Here is a 23,882-nt window from a genome sequence, read left to right on the forward strand (position 1 = left end):
GGTGTCACCTTGCAGGACATCCTGGGCCCAGTGACTTCTCCATGGGGTGGGGTACAAGGCACAGCGCCAGGCTTCAGTCTGAGACCACTCCCAGTTGCCATCCCCGCTCAAGTTCCCCTGGGAACCGGCTGCTGCCTTTGCTGTAACCTCTCCCTCTGCTCAGTTGGTCTGTCCTTGCTCCTCACGGGTGTGATCCTGACAGCATTCCCTGATACACGTCCTGCAATCAAACCTCCATCTCAGAGGCCATCTCTGGCAGACCAGACCCAGCACCCAACACGCAGGCAGCCCCATCATGTGATCTGTGCTTCCCAGTCTCCCCAGAGCCTTGGCAAGCCAAAGTCTCTCCATGTGTGTTTTACCACTCTCCCCGTTTTATTGACGGAGATACTAAGGCTCAGAAAGGGGGGGTCATGCAGACCCAACCTCACCCATTCCACCAGTGGCTGAGCCAGCTGGAAGGCATAGCCACTGGATTAGGTGAATCTCCTAGTTTGGTTGGCTAGTTGACTTACCATGTTGCACTGTGGGTGCCTGATGGTAAAACTAAGCCCATGGTCCTGGCTATAGGAGAAAAATCTCTCCCTCTCCCTTAACCCCAAGCCCTCGTGCTTCCTTGCGGGCCTGCTCCATTGACAACCATTCTTCTCTCACATCTCCACTCCCTCCCACTCAGAAAGCGTTTGAGCTTCCCTTTTGATTAGGTTCAGGTTTTCTCATTTGCCAGGAACTGACCCACTGGGTGACTCAGGGATGCTCAGGTGGTCGCGGGAAACCCAGTAAAGCGAGAGCACCTGAGCTTAGGAAGGGCCGGCTCCGGGCCCCTTCAGAGAGCACCTCTCCTCGCCCTCTTGGCAGGCAGTGGTGCATGTGGCTAAAAGTGAGGACTTGGGGGGCAGCCCATTTAGTTTATGTCCCGGCTTCACTGGGAGTCAGAGTGGGCACAACTTCTTTGTGTCTTGGGTTCTTCATCTGTAAAATAAGGATAACCATAGCACCCATCTCATAGGATTGGTATGAGACATAAAGGAGGTAAATCAGTGTAAAGGACTTAGTACAGCGCTTGGCACGTATGAAGTGCCACCGCGTAGTTATTCTCTCTCACTTGTGGCTTCTCCACTTTTCTCCTTGTGTCTGTTGTTCTCTCCTTCCCAGCCACTTCCCGTGGGTCCCCGTGACTTAGGCATGCACACGACCAGACAATAGCCACTCTTCTCTACTTGATTTTCAGCTCCAGGGTCTGTTCTCAAAGGGCATCTTTCGTCTGTGCCTGTTGATCTGGGACTCCTGTGAGAAGGAGTGTGATTGTCCCAGGGATCTTTTTGAGGCTCATCAGGTGCCCAACCTCAGTCAATCATCTGACGCTGGGATCGTGGAAGTAACCAGATTCCCTCTCCACTCAGCAGGCACATGGGTAGGGGTAGACTCTCTGAGAAGGGAGAGAAGGGAGGGCAGAAACCCTCAAATGTGCCTGCTGCATCATTCTGTGAAACAGCCACAATCCTTTGACTTCCTCTATCACTATGGTTCTTTCCCTTCCTAACATGTTCAAAGAGTATCATTTAAAAAAATTTTTTAAATATATTTTTATTGATTTCAGAGAGAGGTAGAAACATCAATGATGAGAGAGAATCATTATTGGCTGCCTCCTGGATGCCCCCTACTGGGGGTCAAGCCCCAACCCAGGCATGTGCCTTTGACTGGAATCAAACCTGGGACCCTTCAGTCCACAGGCCAATGCTCTAGCCACTGAGCAAAACCAGCCAGGGCCAAAGAGCATAATTTTTGATGGCTTTGCTTACTCTCCATCTCCTTAACCCCTAGCATCTGACTGCTCACTCTACCCACTCGCCTGAAAGCATTTCCTTGAAGGCCCTATTTGTCTCCTAGAAACAAAATCCACAGATGTCTGCTCAGTTATTTTTCTCCTGAACTCTCTGCGTCACTGAGCCTCCAATCATCTCTCCTCTCTAAAATCTCCCCTCTTGTTTTTCATGCTGCTGACCATCCTATGGGTCTCCTGCTTCACTCATCAGCTTAGACACTTCTGCTACTTTAATAGATACTTGGGTGTCTGATCTTATGTCTTAGATTATAAGCTTCTAGAAGTCAGAGACTGTGTCTTGTACAATTCCATATTCCATGCAATGGGCATGTAACTTACACTGTGAGTATTTTGGTCAGCTTTGGCTAGGTTATGCTGTTGTAACAACCTCAAAATCCTACTGCCTTAAAACAGCCAAGGTTTGTTTCTTGCTCATGTTGCTTGACTCCTACAGTCAGCTACAGGTCTGCTGCGCTCCGTCCAGCTCCAGCCTACATGTCTCTTTCATTGTGGGATTCAGACAGAAGGAATAACTTTCATCTAAAATAAAAACTTGTGGATGAAGAAATGAGCACACAATGGCTTTTAAAGTCCCGTTTTGGAACAGGCTCTTCTACTTACAACCCATTGGCCACAATTAGTCCATGGCCAAGCTTGACATCCTCAGGGTGGGGAACTAGAAAGATACCACCAGTCATAAGGCAATGAGGTCCTTCTATAGGAAGGGGGTTGTGAACAACTGGGAAAAACGATACAGTATTCCACAAGTGTCACACGGTACTGTTTAGGGACCCTTAACAGGGATACGCTTAAGGGTATTGCATAGGAAGTGTGATGGCATCCATATTTCTACACAACCAGGAATCAACTTTAGGTTATAACTCCAACCAGAATGTAACTAACTCTCCCCAAAACAGGGCACAAAGCCCCTGTTCCTGTTAGTGCTGGGACTAGTGACCCATCTCCACACGAAAGCACAACAGCCATCGGAATATGTAGTAGGTAGAGACAGGAAGCTGCAAACCCCACAATACCAGGGCCAGACTTTTCAGAGCTCAGTGGAGAAAATCAAAGTGTTTTGTAGGAAACAATTGACACCTGGTGTTTCATGCTTAAGTCTTCCGCAAGGGCAAGCGCAAAGGCTGGGCCTCGTCACCAAGTCTCTGAGGCTAGAGGCAGCAGAGGACGCTGGGCAAGGACAACATGGGAAACCCAGCGCTGACCTCGATCAGGCTGCAGCTAGACAGCGAAGGGTTCCTGCCCCTTCCCTAGCAAAAGGGAACTAGAGACAAGCCCTGAGGTTCTCTGCTGATAAGCATAAAAAATAAAATGCATCTGGTTCTCACCGCCGAGTGTTAGGCTAGTTTCAACAAGCACTTGGAGTGGTGGCATCATAGACATCTTGAGGAATCATTACGTATCTGGACCGAGTGGGATCCACCTTCCTAGTAGAGTCCTGGTACCCAGAATGGGCAAAACAAGGTGAACAGCCATTCCATCCCACATTCAGTGTCACTGGGGTTTGTTTCTATCTGGGTGTAAGTGTTGTAGGTGCTCAGTAAGCATGTTCTCAATGGAGGAGATTCATTCTTCTAGGAACAGACTGAGCCTGATTCCTGGGAAGGAGGAAGTGGCCCCGAGTGGGACTGAAACTAGCGAATGAATTCAATCATTCCATCCGGGACATGGACTAATTGCTAGAGGGCACAGTTTAAGAACCCAGGGGTTAGTGACTCCCGTTAGCAGCTCGGGCTTATTCTGAGTGATCCTGGAGACAAAACTCAAACTCTGAACTATCTACAACTGGGAATTTATTTACACCAACCATAATGCTTTCCCGTCCCACTGAAGAATTTTCAGAGGCTCAGGGAGAGTTCATGTTGCACAGCACAGTGTCTTTCTTGTAAACCTCGTTACAAGAAAGAAATCTTTTTAAGTTAAATCTCTTCCCCTAAAATCTCCTTCTGGTCCCTTCGTCTCTTTCTTCATCTTTCCCCCACAAAACTCAGTACCCCCTTTTCCAAGTGAGCCCCCTCCTGCCCTGCCCCATGGCTAGGGAGTCTCCCTTCTACCCCACAAAGGGGTGATTGCAGCATCTTTCCCTCAAATACAGCATCCTCCCTCCAGAAATGTCATGGAACAGCCACCAAGAAGAGATGTTTTCCATATCATTATAAACTGTGCAAGTATGTTCTTTGTGTGTGAGATTCTATAGAGCTATATGTACATCCACTTACTAACTTTGAGAACTATATTGAGTTACTCAAACCTCATCTTACATATGTACATGAGAGGCTGAGGAAACGGACAGTTTGGCTTAGTGATAAGCTGCCTGGGCTCCTCTGGTGGGGCTGCCACTTCTCCATGGGTGACAAGAACAGATTACCTTTAAGTTTTGGACCCCAGACCTATAACATGGGGACATTATAGTGCCTGTCCCATAGAATGGGGAGTGGTATATCATTTAACTCTCTCAATGTGTACAGTGCTTAGCATTGTTCCTGCCATGTGAAACTTGACCCCAATCTTAGCAATACTTATACCAGCGAAGAGAATATACTCCAATCACATATTTTGTTAAAAGCTTGTGTAGTGATTTGAAATGTGTCTGCACATTTTTGCCACTTCGTCGAGAGAGAGAGTCAAATTCCCCTCTTATGTGCTGGCTTTAGGGCCATGCTTCTTAGCAAACAAATTGGGCAAAAGCAACGACATGTGACTTCAGAGGGCAGGCTGGGAAAGGCAATACATCTTGCACCTGGCTCTTCCTCTTGCGTCCTGGGGCACTTGCTCTTGGAACCCAGGTGGATGCTGCAAGGAAGCCCAGACCACGTGGAGAAGATGTGCGTGAGAATTCTGGTCAACAGCGCCAGCTGAAGTCTTCAGGCACATGAGTCTGAATACCTTGACTTCATTCATACGATGTTTTGCATTGTTCTGCAAAATACCTGCCTACATATGGATATTCATGTGTACCTTCAGGATCACCCTGTGGGGCAGGTGGGGTAACATCAGTGACCCTGGGGACAGACGAGAAAACGTAAGGCTTAGAAAAGTAAAGGCACTGGTCCTAGGTCCCACAGGAACAGCGGAGCTAAGACTGGAACCCAGTTCTGCTCTTTTCCCACAATACCGTGCCCACACCTTTTACGTGGGTAACAAGGACAGATTACCTTTAAGTTTTGGGAACCTGTCGAGAAGGTTCCAGAACTCTCTGGAGGCTGGAAGTGTACCAAGTGCATGCGCATATGCACAATTAGAGTGCCTGACCCAGGTCTGTGAGCTGGCAGGCCCACCGTGGAGCTGGCGTGCTCGCTTACCGCTACCAAGTGTGGCGTGGGCAGTGCCGGGCACACTGGGCGGGCACCTGTCCTGAACAGATGACAGAACCTGGTCGGGACTCTGTCTCACATTCAAAGAGCTACACCTGGTGACAGTGAGCTTATAGAAAGATCAAGGTCATTCACACACCCTAATATAAAGCCTACATTCCATGTTAGCCGCCAGATTTTCAGGAACGCTTCCCTCCCTTTCTTGTCTCCTTTACAATTTAATTAGAATTGAGCAGATTGAATAAGGAAAACTGGGTCTCTCCTCAAGGAGCTCCCTTTGATGGTTTGGCTCCATCCGCCTTTGCTCATGGCAGACACACATTATGACCTGCCAGTGTTTCCTCACTTGGAATGATTCTAACGTCGGATGCACATACTGCAGGCAAAATGCAAGATAATCCGCTGGGGGTGAGAGAGAGAAATAGAAAAGCTTCCATTTCTGTTCCATTCATCTCAGTCTTTCCTAATTTCCAGTTTGTGAGTTTTATAACACATATTAATTCAGTTGTATACATACTAGCACACGCATATTCACATGCATTTGTCTGTATATAGTATGTCTTCAATTTCATTTTTATTTTACTGATAGGAATTTGTCAGTCGAGTCTGAGAACCATTGCTTTAGAACAAGGAATGGTCCTTACTCTCTGAGGCAGGACTGACACCCGTTCTTTGTTTTGTTCTCTGGCAGGAAGTTGTGCGCCCCTCCTGAGGCGGTGGCTGCAGCCTGATCTCTTTGGCTGACCCAGTTGCCTTACGAGGCACAAGGCACACTTTCCCCTCCTTCCTGGACGCCTCACCTGCTCCATGATGGCCTTGGACACGTGGGAAGAGCTGGAAAGCCAAGAGAAAGGGGACAAAACGGTGTCTCTTCGTCTTTGCCTCCTCGGCTGGGCAGATGGCTTGTCCACAGAGAGCCAGTCCGTTCTCCAGTCTGCCTCTCGCACGCCTCCTTCTCCAGCTTCTGTGAATTTTTGCTCCCAGTTCTTTGCCAAATTCACCAGAACAGTCAGAATCAGCCTGAAATCATGAGTGCCTGAACCCCCAGGCTTGTTTTGAAATGTGAAAGAACCTAACATTTCGAGATAATCCCTCTTTGATTGGAAAAGGGGGGCAGAGCCTGTAAAAGGTCACAGATGATTTCCAAAGGCTAACGCCCCTGACCACGACAGCTAGGAAAGATCACCTTGGCAGCGAAAGCTATGTCCTGGGGGACAGAGTCACACTCCAGGGACCAAAGCTTCAGGCGACCAGTTGTCCTGGCCCCGTGTGTGCGGTGTGCAGCAGCTGAGCAGACAGGACACCTTGAGGCCCTGGGAGCTAAGTGTTCAGCTAAACCATTTATCTGCATCCGTGTTTGGAAAATTCTGCCCCCCCCCCCCCGCCCCCAACACTTAGCAAGATGTACCTAAGGTTTCACAGTCTGAATATTCTAAGTATAATACTTAGATATGAACTTCCAATTGAGAAATCAATAATAATCCTTAATAGCACTTATAAATACTATGACTGTGGGTTATTTGTTCTGTCCCCTTCTAAAAGCATGGCTCAGGGCACCATCTCTTTTCATGGTCATGCTTGTCTTCTGAGCACAGTGAATCCTGTGAGAGTATGAGCATTTTCCTCCTCTTCGCACCCTCCCCCCCCCCCCCCCCCCCCCCCGCAGCTACACACACACTCTCAAACCTCTGGGAGCTTCCTGACTCCTGCTTGGTTCAAAACCTTGCTCCTCTCAAGAGCACCTGTGTTTAAATCAGGAGAGAGAAATAAATGGTTAAACATGAACAGTAAGATCCTCTTAAGCGACCATCCCACAGAAGACTGGTTCTTTCTTTAAGATATGGGAGGGCTACACCATCCCCATCTACGGCGAAGGAAGTCAGTGCGGCTCAGCCTCTATTACTAACAGTAATAATGATAATAATAGCCAGACCTGCATAGCGCTTACTGTATGCCTGCCGCTCACACAGATCCGTATATTTAATCCTCAAGCAATTTTAAGAGGCAGGTTCTCTTGTCCCCCTCTTCAGATGATGAGACGAAGGCTGGGAGGCGGTAATGTGCCTGAAGGCACAGGGCTCCTGAATGCCTGGACTCACACCTGGAGGAGGCCTCAGCGTTTCTTTAATGAGCAAGAGTCAGTCTGCACCAAGACCTAGGCTGGTGTGGCTCAGTGGTTGATCATCGACCTATGAACCAGGAGATCACAGTTCGATTCCTGGTCAGGCCACACGACCGGGTTTCAGGCTCCATCCCCAGTAGGGGGCAGGGAGGGGACATGCCGGAGGCAGCCCATTAGTGATTTTTCTCTCATAATTGGTTCCTATCTCTCTCTCCCTTCCTCTCTGAAATCAATAGCGATACATTTTTTTAAAAAAGAACGAGGACCCCAAATTTCACTTTCTTAAAGTCAAATACACTTTTCCCTGTACTAAACTGTGCATTCCCTGACTGGACTGATTTTGTTTAAAATTTTCACATCTTGAGCTACTTATTTGAAGAGCCCTTTCCAATTTCGCTCTGAGGATGAAGGTTAGAAGCTGTTTCTGCTCTGGTTACCACAGCCATGCACTTAGCTTCCTGGAGAAGTCATTTTGCAGACCAGTTTCCTGGGAAATCACTTTGCTGGTCTAGTTCTGTCTGTGGCATTTTGGACAGTGGAGTTCACCTAAGAAACACCCTGGGCGGTCCGTCCAGAATCTGCGAGCTGGGTGGGAGAAGCAGACACCTCCGTGGTGCAGTTTGCTTTGTCAGAACTGCCCTGGACAGGCCAACCACTCTCTTACCCTTCAGGGCTTTGGGGGAAGACACAGCACCTCTAGACACAAGTCCTCCTTATGTGCGACACTTTCACTGGCAGGAAGTTCCCTGTTCTATCTGAATCTTTCATACCAGGCACCAGAGATGCATGATCTCATCCGATCTTTAATCAATCCCACAAGGAAAGTGCTATTATTATCCCCTTTTGTAGCTGAAACGAAACATGGATAGACTGAGTAACTTGCCCAAAGTCAAGCAGCTAGTTAGTGGCACAGCCTAGATTTGAATGCAGACAATCGCCCTCCAGAGCCCAATTTGTAAACTTTATGATGGACTGTCTCCCCGTCGAGGGTCCATTTCCTGTGCAGAGGGCCCGTGCCGGAGGGAAGGCCTATTTGCTGGTCTCTGGATCGTAGAATTGGATGCCTGTTATTGCATTGCCTCTGCTATTTTTTTTTCTTTTAAAACCGATAATTAGCTTTGAAAAACCCTCAAGTTCAATGTTCACTGAATGTAGGAGGTGACTAATTGTGGCTGGGAATACTTTGAAGGGCATGGAACGGATGATTAAAGGCCACTGTGGCCGCCCCTGCTGTGGGGCAGAGGTCCATGAAGCCAGATGGCCTTGTCCTGGGCTCTGACTCCCTGTGTTCCCCTTTCCTGTGCTTTCATAGCCTTCGGTGCTCACCTGGTACCCCCGGCAGGTTGCGTGCTCCTCTGCAGCTTCCTGTTTCCCGTGGATGTGTGTGGGATGAATGCTCACTCCAGAGGTGTGACCTGACCCTCATTTACCTGTGCATGCTGGTTTGCAGGCCTTGCTTTCTAACACTTTCACAAGAGGCTTTGGATTTTAACTTTCCCATCCTCTGATCATCAAAGTAGAAACACTATTGCTAGGCCAACAGCACACTCATTTGTGTCAAAAATAAAATAAAATAGGGAATTCATGTTGTTGGCAAAAAACATAAATGTACTGATGAGCATGTCTTCATGGCTACTGAAGTGAATTTGCACATGTACATTACACACCCCTCAAACTGGGGTGGAACTCGCTCAACAAATGTAAGAAGAAGAAGTAGAGTGGCCCCCATGTTTCATGTTGGTTTCTGAGGACGTACATGCTAAGTAAAAATGCTGCACTTGACACGAGGTCTATGCTCGTCGGTGTTGTCCTCCTGCAAATGCCTCTTCTTCACACTACAGTCGGAATAATCTTTTAAAAACACAAACCTGATTATATCCCCCCCACAAAAACCCCTACAATAGTTCCCCATTACTATGGTGCTCAAGGGCAAAGTCTTGACAAAACTTGCCTAGACCCCTCCCCGACTTTGCCTTTCACTCTATTTCTCTTCATAGTTCCCTTTTGCACTCTATTCTCCTCACACTCCTTAGCTCCAAGCCTTCCACACCTGTTCTCTCTGCCCCTAACTTGCTCTCATTTACTTTCCTCCACGTCACACACATCTCCTGAGCCTGACTAATCTTATTCATCTTCCTTGATCCCCACTGAAGCCTCATCCCCATTAAATGGGGCCAGGGGCTTGTGATGGGCTTCCCTATGCCAGCCCTACCTCCTTTCATTGTACTTACCTGTTAATTGGCTACCTCCTTGGGCAGCTGTTGTGAGGGCAAAGAAGGGGTCTATCTTATTCACTATTGCATCCCCCTTGCCACACAGGTTGGGGCATAGAGCAGGTTTCCATGAATATTTATTGAATGAATATATTTATCTATGGTATCTCCAAGGTCTCCTGAACTGCTTCTATCAGAACTTTTAAGAGGGTCACACAGAAACGACCGATTCCTGAACCAGGCCGCTGCAGAGAGCTGTTAAAATACACGCAGAACAGGGCCTCCTTTGCCAGCTTCCTCATCTTCACCAAGGGAGGCAGCTACACTAGCCCTGGGCAGCCTCCCACTGCTGGAAGCCCCTTGCATTACCCAGCGTGGACCATCAGTCTTCTCGGAAACTCAGGACCACGGAATTCAGGTGACTCTCCTGAGCCTTATCTGAGAGTTCTCAAAACATGATTGTTCTGGGTCTTAGCATCAAAGTGTCAAATGTGTTCAAAATAAAGCCAAAGCTCATGTGTTCCCTTCCTTAACCATGGATCGAGAAGCTCACCCTTGGCATGGATTTTGTTTTGCATTTTGATCTAGGAATCCATTTCCTACAGATTACAGCATGCAAAACATGGCGTACTTCACACAGACATATGTTCCCTAACTGATTCTGTTAAGGCAGTGGCTTTCAAATCTCATTTTGTCCCCCGCCCCCAGGTCCCCCTCCAGGAGACATTTGGCAATGTGTGGTGTCGCTTCTGATTGTCACAATTTGGAAGGGAAGCTACTGGCATCTGGTGGGTAGAGACCAGGGAGGCTGCCAAACATCCTACAATGCCCAGGACAGCCCCCGCAACAACACATGATCTCACCCAAATGTTACCGGTGCCAAGGCCGACAAGCCCCGAGCTGAGATGACACTCCTGGCACATGAGAACTAGGCCCTGACTATCTGTGTGGTGTTTCTAAGACATATGAACTACAGCAGAAAAGAATAAGTCAAAAGCAACAAGGTGGCTGTGGCTTTTTCTCTGCCTACGATTTAGAAATTAAGATGCACAGCCTGTCTCTAAAGTAGAACAATTCAGTTTGGGAGGGTTTCCTAGGTAGAGCCCAGACCTGGATCGATGAATCAAACCACCTATGGAAATCTCCTAATCAAGGCATTTAGCATGGAACTGAAAAGACTCTTGAGCGTGAAAAGGAGTTTTGGTGAATTCAAAACCATATTTGTTTTTCCGCAATGAAAATGTTGATGTCACTTATTTTTCCTAAGGCTATAACCATTTGGATAAAGATATTCATTTGAAATGCAGGTGAAATGTAAATTGCTACTTTTCTATACAGACAATCAGTGTATTTATACTTAATCCATAAAGGCATGATGTTACAAAACACATTTGTATATTGTGAAGCCATCCGGCATCAAATTTTCCAATTTATAGACAACTTTGTATTTACATAACAAATCAGTAAATCAACCATTTTTCCCCCGGTTTATAAAGGTCACTGAAGTACACACACAGTGTGTATAAAAGCAGGTAAGGCTGATGATACATATTTACAGTAGATACAAATTAATCTTTCATATTTAAGAAAATGCTTTTTGTATATTTTTTCCTCCATCAGACTCCCTACTCTTAGCAGGATATCCCATGCTGGAATTGTTTATTGCTTTTTGGCTCACTGATTTAAAAATCACTAGGGTTGTTTTTTTTTCACACACATGAATTACTAATGTTCTTATCTCTTTGGCTAATGCAAATGTGATAGAGTGAATGAAAGAAAAAAATAAGCTAATTCAATATTACAGTTCTTAATATCAGGTTATTAATTTGGCCACAGCCCCCACATCAATAAAGTATTGCATAACTCATTTTATACATGACAGTGACATGTCTTGAGTCTTGTGTTACACTATTTGGGCATAAATGGGCAATGTAAACAAGATTCCAGATTTTCAGTAAGGTCTAGTAGACTCTAGAATCCTTGGCTTTCTTTTCACAAAGAGCAATGTCACTAGCATCTTACGCATCTTAGATTTTAAAATCTCAGTGCAGAGTGGCCTGTGACTTACACAGGAACGTTGCACACAGCACGGACGATTACGAAAGTAACTGCACTCTGAAGTGAAAAAGGAATCTCCTCATGGGATAAGTCAGTAGAGAATTTTCATAAAACTTAACGAAAAACAAAATAACTGCCCTCTGATCGTCCCACAATTCTGCTGTATGTTCAAAACAGAAGGTTGTGATTACTTAAAAAAACAGACACAGCAAATAACTCAAAGTCAGGGTCTAATTAAAAGACTAAAAGTGGCCCATGATATCACAAGGGATGAATATTCTTCTTAAAGTATTGATATTCACAATAGAATTGAAATGTTCCTTTAAATAAATAAAAACCCCGATTGCTTTTAATGCCACAAACAAGACAAATCAAACAAGAGCTGCTCTGTTAATTTTCACTTGTTGGAAATAATCTTTGGAAACAACATAAAGGTATAGTTTATTCTCCTTGTGCTTCCTAAGACTGTTAGGGGAACAGAATAAAATCAGTTTGCCTTTTCCAAGGGGAGCTATTAAGTTCTTAAAAGGAGCAAAACATTTTCATTCTGTTTCCATTCTCAGATATATTAGGGGGAAGAGTTTATTTTAGGGAATAAAAAAATGTACTAATATAGAAGGGCTAGCCTTCATTTTAAAAAAAATGAATTGGCTTTAATACAAAGAGAAAGAAATGGCTCTATGGGCAAAATTTAAGTATGGTGACCAGTTTTTTAATTGTAAAGTAGGTGCAACATTTAAAAAAAAATGTTACAGCACTGCATGGCCTGTCATGCCAACAATGTTTACATTAACTGCTTACATGAAATCATATAACTGTAAAAGAGAAAGGGGGAAAAAAAACCCTGGTGGACTGAAACAACCACACATAACACCCACATCAAAGCGTGCGCAGCCAATGAAATCATGGGTGCAAACATACTTTACATGGTGTACTGATGTAAAGTATACATGGGTGGGGGAAGCACAAACCCATTTAGTTTAAAATATCAAAAAGGAGGCTAGATTGACACAAACTCAGTCTGAAGACAAAAAAGCAAAGGCTGAAGAAACTTGTACATATGAACACACACACACACACACACACACACACACACACGTGCCCAGACAGACATAGGCACCTATCTGTGACTGAAATCAATCATATAAAACAAAACAGTAGAAAAGCAGGTTGGTGCACAAAAAATGGACAACGGTAATGGTTGAAACACACTGAACACATCAACTAATTACAAAAATGTGCCAACTCAACTACACAAAAGATGACTCTAGGACTGGGGAAAGACAAAACGAACCTACCCCAGAAGGAAAGGTCCCTCCCTCCAGCCCATGGAGCCCAGTGTGGCCAGTTGCTTGGGGACAGGGCTGAGGGTGGGAGTGGAAAGGACACAGAGACGCAGGAGGCCTGGGGGGAGAATTAAGAGCTGCTGATATTACAGAGCAGCCCAGGAGGAGTGTTCTGTGCTGTGGCCCCAGGAAACCAGTTGGAGGAATGACCTTGGTCTCCTTTTTCCTGAGTTACTGGAACTCTGCTACATCATGGGACTGAGGAGATTGGGGGATGGATGAGAGAGGAGTAAGGGTGAGCTATTGGAGGGCCTCCCAGCAGCCCGATCACTAAGCTGTTGAGTGAGCCCTGGGCTAGGGGGACAAGGCAGCGCTCCCTAGGGGAGTAAGAATTTGGGGGTGGGGCTGGTCGTAGGAAAAATAAAGGAATAATGGACTTCTTTTGAACAGACGCCTGGCTGGAGGCCTGAAAATTTGTTCAATTGCTTGGGAGATAGGGTATACCACCACCACAAAAATTGTGAAAAAAAAAAGACAGAAAATTATGTTGTGCTACATTTCTTATTAATAACCTTGTACTTTACAATGGCTCACAGTTTTAGGCTTGTATACTTGTAATGTAGTATTTTCTTTCTACATTTGTTTCAAATTTGTTTCTTATTTAATATAATATAAATAATTTGGTTAATAGATTTAACCTGCACATTTCAGCCACATTAATATATATATATATATAAGAATCTGTTAATGGTATAAATAATTCTTTAAATAAAATAAATCTGATATGTTACATAATACTGATAAAAAATTACCATTGCTAATAATTTTGAAAGCCACCTTAGCTTGCGGATTAAGTAATACTGATAAATGGATGGATATATGAAACTTGCTTTGATGATTCATATTTCTTTTTGCCCCCAAAGGAAAACTGAATTATAACCAACCTTCCCTCTGATGATGATTTCAAAGTGGGGCTTTAACCTTCATGTACAGGAACAGAAGAAAGTTTTATCTTGTCAGGTATTGTTTGCAAAGAAACTTAGCTCTGAGCATCACGGTGGTGCAGCATAAGCAATCTAGTTCAATAGGTGGCTATCAAACGTTACCTACAGAAATGACTGAGTAAAATATTCCCTCTAAGATTTTTTTTTTTTATAAAACCTATTCTACTTTAAAACTTAGGTAAAAAAAATATGCAACAAATGGTTGCAGTTTCTGAATTCTTAATTTAGACCTGTGAGCCCTCAACCCTTTAGAAATCCGCAAGGTTTCGACTTCCTAGACACCCGAGGTCAAGTCCAGTGCTTGCAGGCCAGGTGCGTCCAAACAGACAATATAAATGGACACTCAGTGGTGTGCCGTGTATGTCATAATTCAGGGAATACACATCATCATGCCTCTTCTCTGCTGTTAAATACAAAAACAGCATCTTTTACATTATCATAGAAAAGCATTTAGGTTGTATTTTTATTTATCACTTTACACTGGTAGTCTCTGGTAGGTGTACTCCATAGAAACCAAAGAATTTTGTACACTATTTCTTTGTACAATAAAAGATAAAGTGTGCATTAAGTACGCTTGTACATGACAATATTGTACAATATTTACATTTCTGATATCACCATGAAATTCTGTATTTTCTATGTACAACATTGAAAAGTCTTCAGAAACATTTGGACTATCTCTTATAATCACAATTTTAGTGTTATAGAAAAAAAGGGTTTCTCAGTCATCTCTTGACCATTTATCACGCCCATCGCTCAGGGATTTTGATTGGTTTTTCCAGCATTCATTATCCTTCCTGATCAAAAAAATATTGTATCGCTGTTTCTTTTAGCACCCTGTGGTGGATGTAGCTCTCTGCCATAGTATAAATATTGATATAACAGTGGCTATATCAATACCTATATACAGATATATCTGTGCACGTTCCTTTCATAAACACTGTGCATGGTATAGTAGTCCCTGTTATCTGGAGATCTTCCTCCTCTTGGGTTTGGGGGGTCTCATCTGTCTGTCTCCATGTGGGATTTGGTGAACCTGGAAAGAAAGAGGCGGGAAAACAACAAGAGAGGGTGAAGTCATAAATACCATCTGATTTCCGACACAGAAACGTAGGAAACAGACTCAGGCTTTTATTTGTAATCATTGCTTTCGTTGGGTGTTTAAAATGTTTACCAAGACCCTAGATCTCAATGTGCCCACGGTCACTGCAGAATATGAGGAGTCCTGGAAACTTGGAAGCAGAGCAGCACTCTGTGGACCCCACAACAGTGGAACATAAAGGAGGAACTGGGAAAATTCAAGTGCGGGAAAGGCGATGCGCAGTTGCCACTGCTGCTGTACATTGAAGATGAGAACAAGGCCGTTCCCGTCAGAGAGCCCTAGGTCATCAATGCCACCAGGACCCGGAAAGTGGGTGAACACACACCAGCCATGTTTTCTCCTTCACTCATCACCCTACTTATTTTACAACTACTAAGAAGGGTCAGAAATTGCAAGAACCTTGGCCCAAGAAGTTTATTTATGAAAAGAGTCAGGATGGAAAATGGAACACCACCACCATCTGTTGGCAGATTTGAGCTTGTGTAGTCTGGGAAGAGCCATTAATACAAGTCGTCTTTATAAACTAACACAGAAACTAGCAGGATTCAGGGCTGTGTATCAGATTGAGCAGAGGCGAATCAGACGAGGAGCATGATCGCCAGGTATCGGAAAGCCGGTGGTGTGGTTTCGAGGGGCAGAGGACAGGTGTTAGAGGGGTGATCAGGTGCCCCATGTTGTATTGTGGCTACTGATGAGAAAGGGAAAGGTCAAGTTGCAGGAAAAGCAGGATGGACCCAAGGCAGCGGCTTAGCAAATGATTAACAACTAGCTAGCTCCCTGTGGAGGGACACAAATACATGGTAGCACATGCCAGTTTCCACAGTGTAAATACTTCCACCATGGTCGATTTCAAGCTATCAATGTGATGTCACAGAACTAAGAGTTAGAAAGAGATGTACACAATCAGCTCGTATTCACAACAAGTTGGCTCTATTGTATGTTTTAAAAAATAAAATTTAGATAATAGCAAAGGTCAGTGTTATTCAGGGTCAAATGCAGAAGACTTCTTAAAATATAATATTTAAGTTTTAAAAATAACATTTATGCATTTTTTCAAAATGCCTCTTCCTCTTAACCCTTTCCTACACATTTTAAAAAATCATAGCCTCTGATAAGGAGTTATAACTGAAATCTTTTTATAATCGAGGAAAGCCATTATTTAAGAATATAAACTAGTAACCCATGAAAAGGAATTTTGTTTAGCCATCCGATGTTTTACTATTTAAAAATAGTTGTCAACACTAAAGAGAGAGAGAGAGAGAGATTTTATTTCTAGACTTCTAGCATCTCAGGAAAATAAGGAGCCTCTCCTGCAGGGGGCTCACGCTCCGGTTGCCACAGTCCCTGTGGCCCAAGACTGTCCCCTGGCCACAGGGGCCCATGTCCTGAGGCAGGCACTAGTGAGATGCTGGCTAAACCCATTTTCTCTTCTTCCTGAGCAGGCACCTTGTATAAGGCATGTCCTCGTCCATGAGTTAAGAAGGCCACATGAGCTCTAACCGGTTTGGCTCAGTGGATAGAGCATCAGCCTGCGGACTGAAGGATCCCAGGTTCGATTCCGGTCAAGGGCACATGCCCGGGTTGCAGGCTTGATCCCCAGTGGGGGGCATGCAGGAGGCAGCTGATCAATGATGCTCTCTCATCATGGATGTTCTCTCTCTCTCTCTTTTCCTCTCTGAAATCAATAAAACTATGTGTTTTTTTTTTTGTTTTTTTTTTAAAAAGGCCACATGATTGGGTCAGGCCGAGAGTCAGCAGGAATGATATCTGCCAGGCCTGGCCTGTAAAACCTATCTTGGTGGTGCTCTGTGTGCACTCTCTTCTGGAGGCTGCAGGGCTCGATGCCAAGATTATAATGGAGCAGCCTGAGGCTCTAAGGAACAGTGGATGCTAAAGAACCTGGGCCCCTGAAACACTGTGTGGAGCAAGACTGTCCCCAGTCAAAAACAGACGGGAGTGAGCAGTTCTGTGCGGAGCCTCTAAGACTGGCAGTGGAGGGCAGCCTGATCTCACCAGCGTGTCTGGGTTGGCACGTCTCAGTCCACGTGAATTGCTGTTTTCCTCACACCTGACTCACCTTGCCGGGAGCCGGTCCATCCTTGCTGTTTCAAGGGACCTGGCATATATGGCATACTGTTCTTAATATGTTTGCTCACCTTCTTGGTACTATGTGTTTTAACCAAGGTCTCTGAGAAAGGTTGTTTCCCCAGGTAGGGATTTTCCCCTGAAGTTAGGGAGGGAATAAAACCTCTTAACTAAGTGCCAGGCGGGTAATTAATCACTTTAACTACTAGCAATCATGCTTAAGCTACATAATCTTTACTCCCTGGAATGGAGATAAGAAACGCCCTAACCTTTGAAATAGAGATTGATAGGGTTGAATCAACTGGTATAAATACAGATGTAAGAAGACAGCAAGAGACAGAGAGAGAGACAGAACCTAGGCACAGAACCTACACACAGAACTTAGAAGACAGAACTTAGAAGACAGAACTTAGGAGACAGAACTTAGAAGACAGAACCCACACAGAACCTAGAGACAGAAGAACTTCGCTGGAGAGAACATGGCAAAAGATCCTGGACAGAAACTGGCCACAGAACCTAGAGACAGAACCTAGCGAGAGAACCTGGCTGAAGAACCTAGAGACAGAACCTGGCTACAGAACCTGGATAGAACATGGCAAGAGAACCTGACTAGAACCTGGTGACTGAACCTGGCTGGAGAACCTGGACAGAACCTGGCTGGAGAACCTAGTGAGGGAACATGGCTACAGAACCTGGCTGGAGAACCTAGCAAGAGAACATGGACACAGAACCCGGCTGGAGATCCTAACCAGAACTTCGCTGGAGATCCAGAGCAGAACTTGGCTGGAGATCTTGGCTGGAGATCCTGGCTGGGTTACTCATCAACTGAACTCTGTCTCCGTGTCATTCCTTCTTCGCCGACTCCGTCCACACCTTTGGGGACCCCTGGAACTGCTGGGGTTGGACCCCAGCATCACCTTACCTATGGGTATTATTTCCTTGGTCTTAGAAGGCATTTGAGTGTATAATCCTAGTTCCAGACTTTTCTGTCAGGAAATTTAACATCTCAGGGCCTCAGTTTGCCCATCTGTGAAGTGATGGGTTGGATCACAGCGTCTCTAAAGCCCAGACCAATCCCAACATTCTGTGAGTCTATAACATACACCTGTCACACAATAGCCACTGGATGGCTCTCAGATAACCGTGTTAGCACAAAGTGTCCAGAAAAAGGAAAAGGAAAAGAAATGACCTTTCAGAGCTGAATAGCTTTAGATATGTCACATATTTAAAATGATTACCAAAATTATACTTTGAGTGTTTACATTAGTGAATTAGCGGATAATGACTAAATTGCTTACATTCAACACTGTTATATGCACTGTTCAATAAAGGAGAGAAAAAGTAGATACTACTTCTCTAAAACCAGAGGTTATAGTGTTAATTAGCTTAACAACAGAGTTTTGTGCCAAATATTTTACTTTTTAGCTAACAGTGGAAAGGAAATGAGAGGTCTATGAACTGTCGATCTTGACCTTGTTGTTCAATTTCACTTTTTTGTTCTATGGACAAAATTTGCATCAGTGAATATTTAGGCAACATTAATGGCCACGGGTACTCAGGATCCAATGCAGAAAGCTGTGGTTTGAATTCAATATTTTGTTGCTCGTATTTTTTAAAAAATGCTATATGCAGGGGGAAAAAAGTTACTTATCTCAGAAAAAGACATAGTTAATACTGCTAGGTTATTTTTTTTAATTACTTTTGGATCTTTTCTGGTATCAGTCTTCTTTAGAGCCTAGTAATTTAGTATTGCTACATGAGTTGCTTGACAATATTTTAGAGACTATAGCAAAAAAGGGCAATACAATTTATTTTGAAAGAAACACAGTATAATGGAAAAATAAATTAACTTACAGTCCCAGACATTTTGTCCAGTTCACTCATGGCCTCATGAATAGCAGCTTCTAAATGGTTATTTAGCTTTCCACTTCTAGAATTAATGAAAACAACACATCAGATTAATAAACTAAAGAAACAAAATGGCAATTTAATTCCCTATTCAGAAAACAGAAGTGCCAATTCCACCAGAGAAAAATCAACTTATATTCACATTTGGAAAATTCAGATGACAACACACTCTGGAATTCTCACCACTGAAGGCTGACGATAAAATAGCAGATCTATGCAGGGGCGGGGGAGTGGGGGGTGGGGGGGGGGATGGGGGGGAGGGGGGGAGGAATTGAACACACGATTGGGGAAAACGGATTCTCTCCCCTTCCACATGCTTCTTCCACGTCTGATAATTTTGCAAGAAATTTGGGCCATGGGTCTCTTTCCCACAGAAGCAGCTTATCCTCCAGCCGGTCCTGCATTCCTTCTGGTTCTGGCTTGTTTCTTTTCGGGAAGCAGCCAGGCATGTGGCCAAAGGGAAGGGCGGAGGGGCTGAACTGCGGGCTCTGGCCACTAGGGAGCTCCCTCTACCTTCTCTGGAGCTCCTGGCTTCAGGACGGTAGTGAAGGCTGATATTCAGATGGGAACTGGCTGCAGAACTGGCCACACCCAAGGCTCCCTCCACGCGGGGAGCCCACCCCTTTTCTCCCCAAACCCAAATGGCATAACTGTTTGAACAGATAAAGAATGACGGTCTCAGAGTGTCTATCACTTGCCTGACCTCTTCTCCCCATTCAGCATTCCTTTACACACGTTTGGCCTGAATAACACGCACAGCACAGCTGCCTTGATTGAAACTTACATCTGGGAAGCTCTTGGACTAATTACTAAACGCAGGCAAATCCACACTAGCCACCTCTGCAGTCACGTACCCTTTGTCCATTCTGTTAACTTATTTCCCCAGCTTTATGCATATAAATAATTACCCAGTTATTCTGAGTAAGGTGATCCATTTCATTTATCTTCCCCGGACAACTATGAGAAAAGCTGCAGAGCTTTCCAAGGGTTAAACTGTATCTCAGCATCTACAGGGAGATCAGAATTTACAAATGCAGAAGAATTTGGCTCGCAGTCCCATTTAATTTGGCTCACAACCTGTTTAAAAATGCATTTGCCTTAAGATGAGGCCTTTAGGCTCACCACACTCCTCGCCTGGTCTCCTCACGTACCAGGGCTGACCATTCATACACCTAGTTTCTGGGTATACCTTGAAGAACTCTGAGTCTTCCATCCCTGAGTAGCACACGGCTGGGCACATCATGATGCCTATATTTACTAAATAAAAATATGTGTCCTGTGCTCGCTTCGGCAGCACATATACTAAAAATATGTGTCCAAAGGTAGCATGCTGGCCCTATATTTTGGAAAACATATAGTATGCACTTAAGTCAGTTTAACTGAAAGGAAAGATGAATGCATTGGCTGTAACCACATTATAAGGGCAACGTGACACCAAGCCTCTTCCACCCACCTTTGCTGACCTGTAAACTAGCCTCCAGCTTCTATATTTCCCAGGTACGTTCAGAAATCTAAGCAATGCAGAAAAGTGCATAAAATAAATGAACTAACAAACCCATTTCCAAGAACAGACTGTTAACAGACGACATATATAAGTCCTTTTTCTTTAAAAAATTAAAGTTGAAGTTCCCATTTGTCATCAATTCCCAGGCCCATTCTCTCCCACCCTCCTCTCAAAGGCAACTGTGTTGCATATCCTTCTAGAATGTGTTCATATTTTATATGATTATCCATAAACAGTACCTAGGATTGTGTTATCAATATATATATATATATATATATATATATATATATATATCCCAATGGTGTCCTGATAATACACACCATTCTACAACTTATATACCCCCCCTCCCCCTTATTACTGTTTGGAGCACTGTCCAAACTGATATAACCTGTTATATACTGTTTTTATTTACCTACCCATTCTGGCTTTAAGAGGGCCAGGGTACCTAGGGGAGTCAGTCTGCCCTGTGTTCGCAGTGAGGAGTTGGCTAGGCAGAATTCTGGGTGACTGGGCAGGAATCCAGTCTCAGGACTGCAGGGCCGCCTACGCTTAGCTGAGGTTTTTGGGGGCTGTTTGGAGAAGGTCTTGATAGTATCACACATTGCCTAGTTGCCCAACAGTATTACACCCTGTATTATGTGCTAAACAGATGTATCCTTACTATTTCTTTTGTATTGAAAAGTATGAACATAAATTTTAAAATATATTTCTTTGTTACACATTTTGATGATAAGATCTGATGGGTTTAAAATTAACTACGTAAGGTTCTAAATACCTAAAAAGATGGTAAAATGTTTTCATGAAAAATCATCAGAGAATCTTGTTTCTCTCACCTTTACCTTAATAACAAAAATAACTACTATCTATTGAAAATTTTCTGTGCCAAGAATTGTGTTAAATCTTTACATCATTATCTTATTTAACCCATACAACAATCCTAAAAGGTAGGTATTATGACAACTGTTTGCATGCAATACCTTATGACTTTTGTAGGGGGAATTGGTGAAACCAATTTTAATTTTGTAATGAGGAAGATGAATATTTAAGTATAACTAGTTTTAAAAGTAATAAACAACAGAGTCATAAATTTTTTATGTAACTATTAAAAATTACAGTGGCTGTACTAATCTACATTCCCACCAGCAGTGAATGAGGGTTCCCTTTTCCCCACCACCTCTCCAACACTTGTTATTGCTTGTCTTGTTGATAAGAGCCATCAACATGGACAGACCTTGAGAATATTATGCTAAATGAAATAAGCCAGTCGGAAACAGCTAAGAACCATATGATTTCACTCATGTGGGATATAAAACTGAAACTCATGGACAGCAGTGTGGTTGGTGGTTGCGAGAGGGAAGGGGGAGGGGGTGGGGGTGGGGATGATGGAGGCCTAATATATGAAAGAAGATTTGACTTTGGGTGGTGGGCACACAGTGCAATATACAGATCTTGTATACAGAACTCTGTATCTAAAACCTACGGGATCCTATTAACCAATGTTGCCCCAATAAATTTAATTAAAAATTACAATAACATCACCATTAAAGAAGATAAATAATTTAATATTTCTTGTTAAATAGAATTTTAGGAGTCTGTGATCTCATTCTTCAACAAGGTATTTAAAATGTTTGTAAGTACCTTGTATTAATTTAAGCTAAATTAGTATAATATTATTTTCTTTAACAAACGTAAGTAGTTAATAGAGGAAGAAGTGACTACTCTTGGAAGAGAGGATAGATACAGATATGCAGGGCATGAAACTACTTGAATATATCATGAGAATCAAAGAGTGACTGTCCCAAATGTCAAATCTCCAGACCAACTTTTACACTCACTTGTCAGGTAGGGGGAAAATGAGCTTAAAAGAGGAAGAAAAACTCCATGAGCTCCTGAAATGAACAATTAGTCAAATTCAGCCCTCCAGTCCAGAGGGCCTCCCTGTGGTGTCTCTTCTACTATTTTCTATATCCCGCTGACATTTAATAATAAACATTTTTACTAATGGACACTCTAAAACCTACTTGATTAAGCAATTGATGCTCATATAATCACATTTCTAGTTATTAATGGAGATAATTGCCACTTCTCATCTCCATTGCCTATATTGTCACACATTATCCTTTTCTTCACTAATTAAAAAAAAAAGCCAGGTACACATCTGTGAATGGTACAAGAAATAAGAGGGAAATGAGAAATTGCATGTTGCTCTACACTGTCAGTTTAAAATCTGGGCAACTTCATGCAGAACAGAACAAATTTGGGGAAGACTTAGAGTCAAGAACCTTAGACTCTAAAACATTATCATAAAGTATGAAGATTTAAGAAAATTTTACACACTAAGTATTACTTCTTGGTTTTAAACTAAAAGTATGATTTGTTTTATTACTTTATCATTTTCCAGCTTTGTAAAAATCAGGGTACCAAATAATTTATATGTACGTATAAGACAGATATTTTTATCTTCACATAAATGAAAACCATAACATCCTTAAAGCTATGGAATTTTTCTTGAACAAAGCTATTTCCTTTTTTAAGTACAAAATGACCCTGAGTAGTGTCATCAATAAATATGTTAATATTTCTTTTGCGGTTAGGCTGTAATAAGCATGTAAGTTTAAAGATATTTTATTGTACTGTTTGTAGGATATTGAGGAATAAAATGACTACATAAAGTTTTAAACATTGAATATGATGATAGAATATTCCAACTGCATAAATATCAGATACTTTTGTTTCTTTCACCTGTATCTTTATAATAAAAATAACTATTCACTAAATATTTACTATGTACCAAGTACTATGTTAAGGCTCTAATTATGTTATCTATGTTACAAAAACCCTAAAAGGTAGGTATTACCATGCCTCTTTTAGAAATGAAGAATTTAGGCTCAGAGAGGTTAAGCAACATGCCCAAGGGCACAGAGGAATGAAGTGAAAGAAACAGGATTTCAACTCAGATCAAAAACCAACCGCGTAACAATCTTGTTCAGTACCATCTTCCCCTTGCAGTCTCTTCCGCTGTTCTTTTTCCCTCAGTCTACAAAAGCAGTCAAATCTTTGTTACCTTAAAAATTTTCTATTGTTGTTTTTCAGGAACTTCTCACATTAATGGTAGCAACCCATGGCCACTTTGTTTTTACAGCCACTACTCCAGTGGAAACCGGTTTCACTAAGGTGACCACTGGCCTCCAAACTGCCCAGTCAATGGAGATGTCTCAATTTTTGTCTTACGGAACCTCTGTTGAGCATTCTATCATCCCCAAACTTTTAGTCTTTGGCTTCTAACACCCTACTCTCCTACCACTGATGATCCCCCTCCTTTCCGCCCATCTTCTTCAGTATCTGCAGTAAGTGTTCAAATGCCCCCGTGTTCAATCCGGCGAAGGTATCTCTCTGTGATCACGGCCGTTTTTACAATGTCAAATACAGTTTCTCCCCCGTTT

The 23,882-nt window shown here is 43.3% G+C and overlaps 1 protein-coding gene across 1 annotated transcript in view; it reads right to left on the reverse strand.

Moving 5' to 3' along the window:
* Positions 1–14,279: 14,279 nt before the first annotated feature.
* Positions 14,280–23,882, reverse strand: part of MBD5 (methyl-CpG binding domain protein 5) — a 402,271-nt gene continuing 392,668 nt past the window's right edge. Inside the window, exons 14-15 of the mRNA XM_081096408.1 lie at positions 18,882–18,957; positions 14,280–14,876 (exon numbers count right to left, since the gene is read on the reverse strand). Coding sequence (XP_080952534.1) covers positions 14,805–14,876; positions 18,882–18,957 — 148 coding nt within the window. The 3' untranslated portion in view covers positions 14,280–14,804. The remainder of the gene's footprint in view (positions 14,877–18,881; positions 18,958–23,882) is intronic.

This window comes from Myotis nattereri (assembly GCF_964212035.1).
Source record: "Myotis nattereri genome assembly, chromosome: 7".
Taxonomy (NCBI): Eukaryota; Metazoa; Chordata; class Mammalia; order Chiroptera; family Vespertilionidae; genus Myotis; species Myotis nattereri.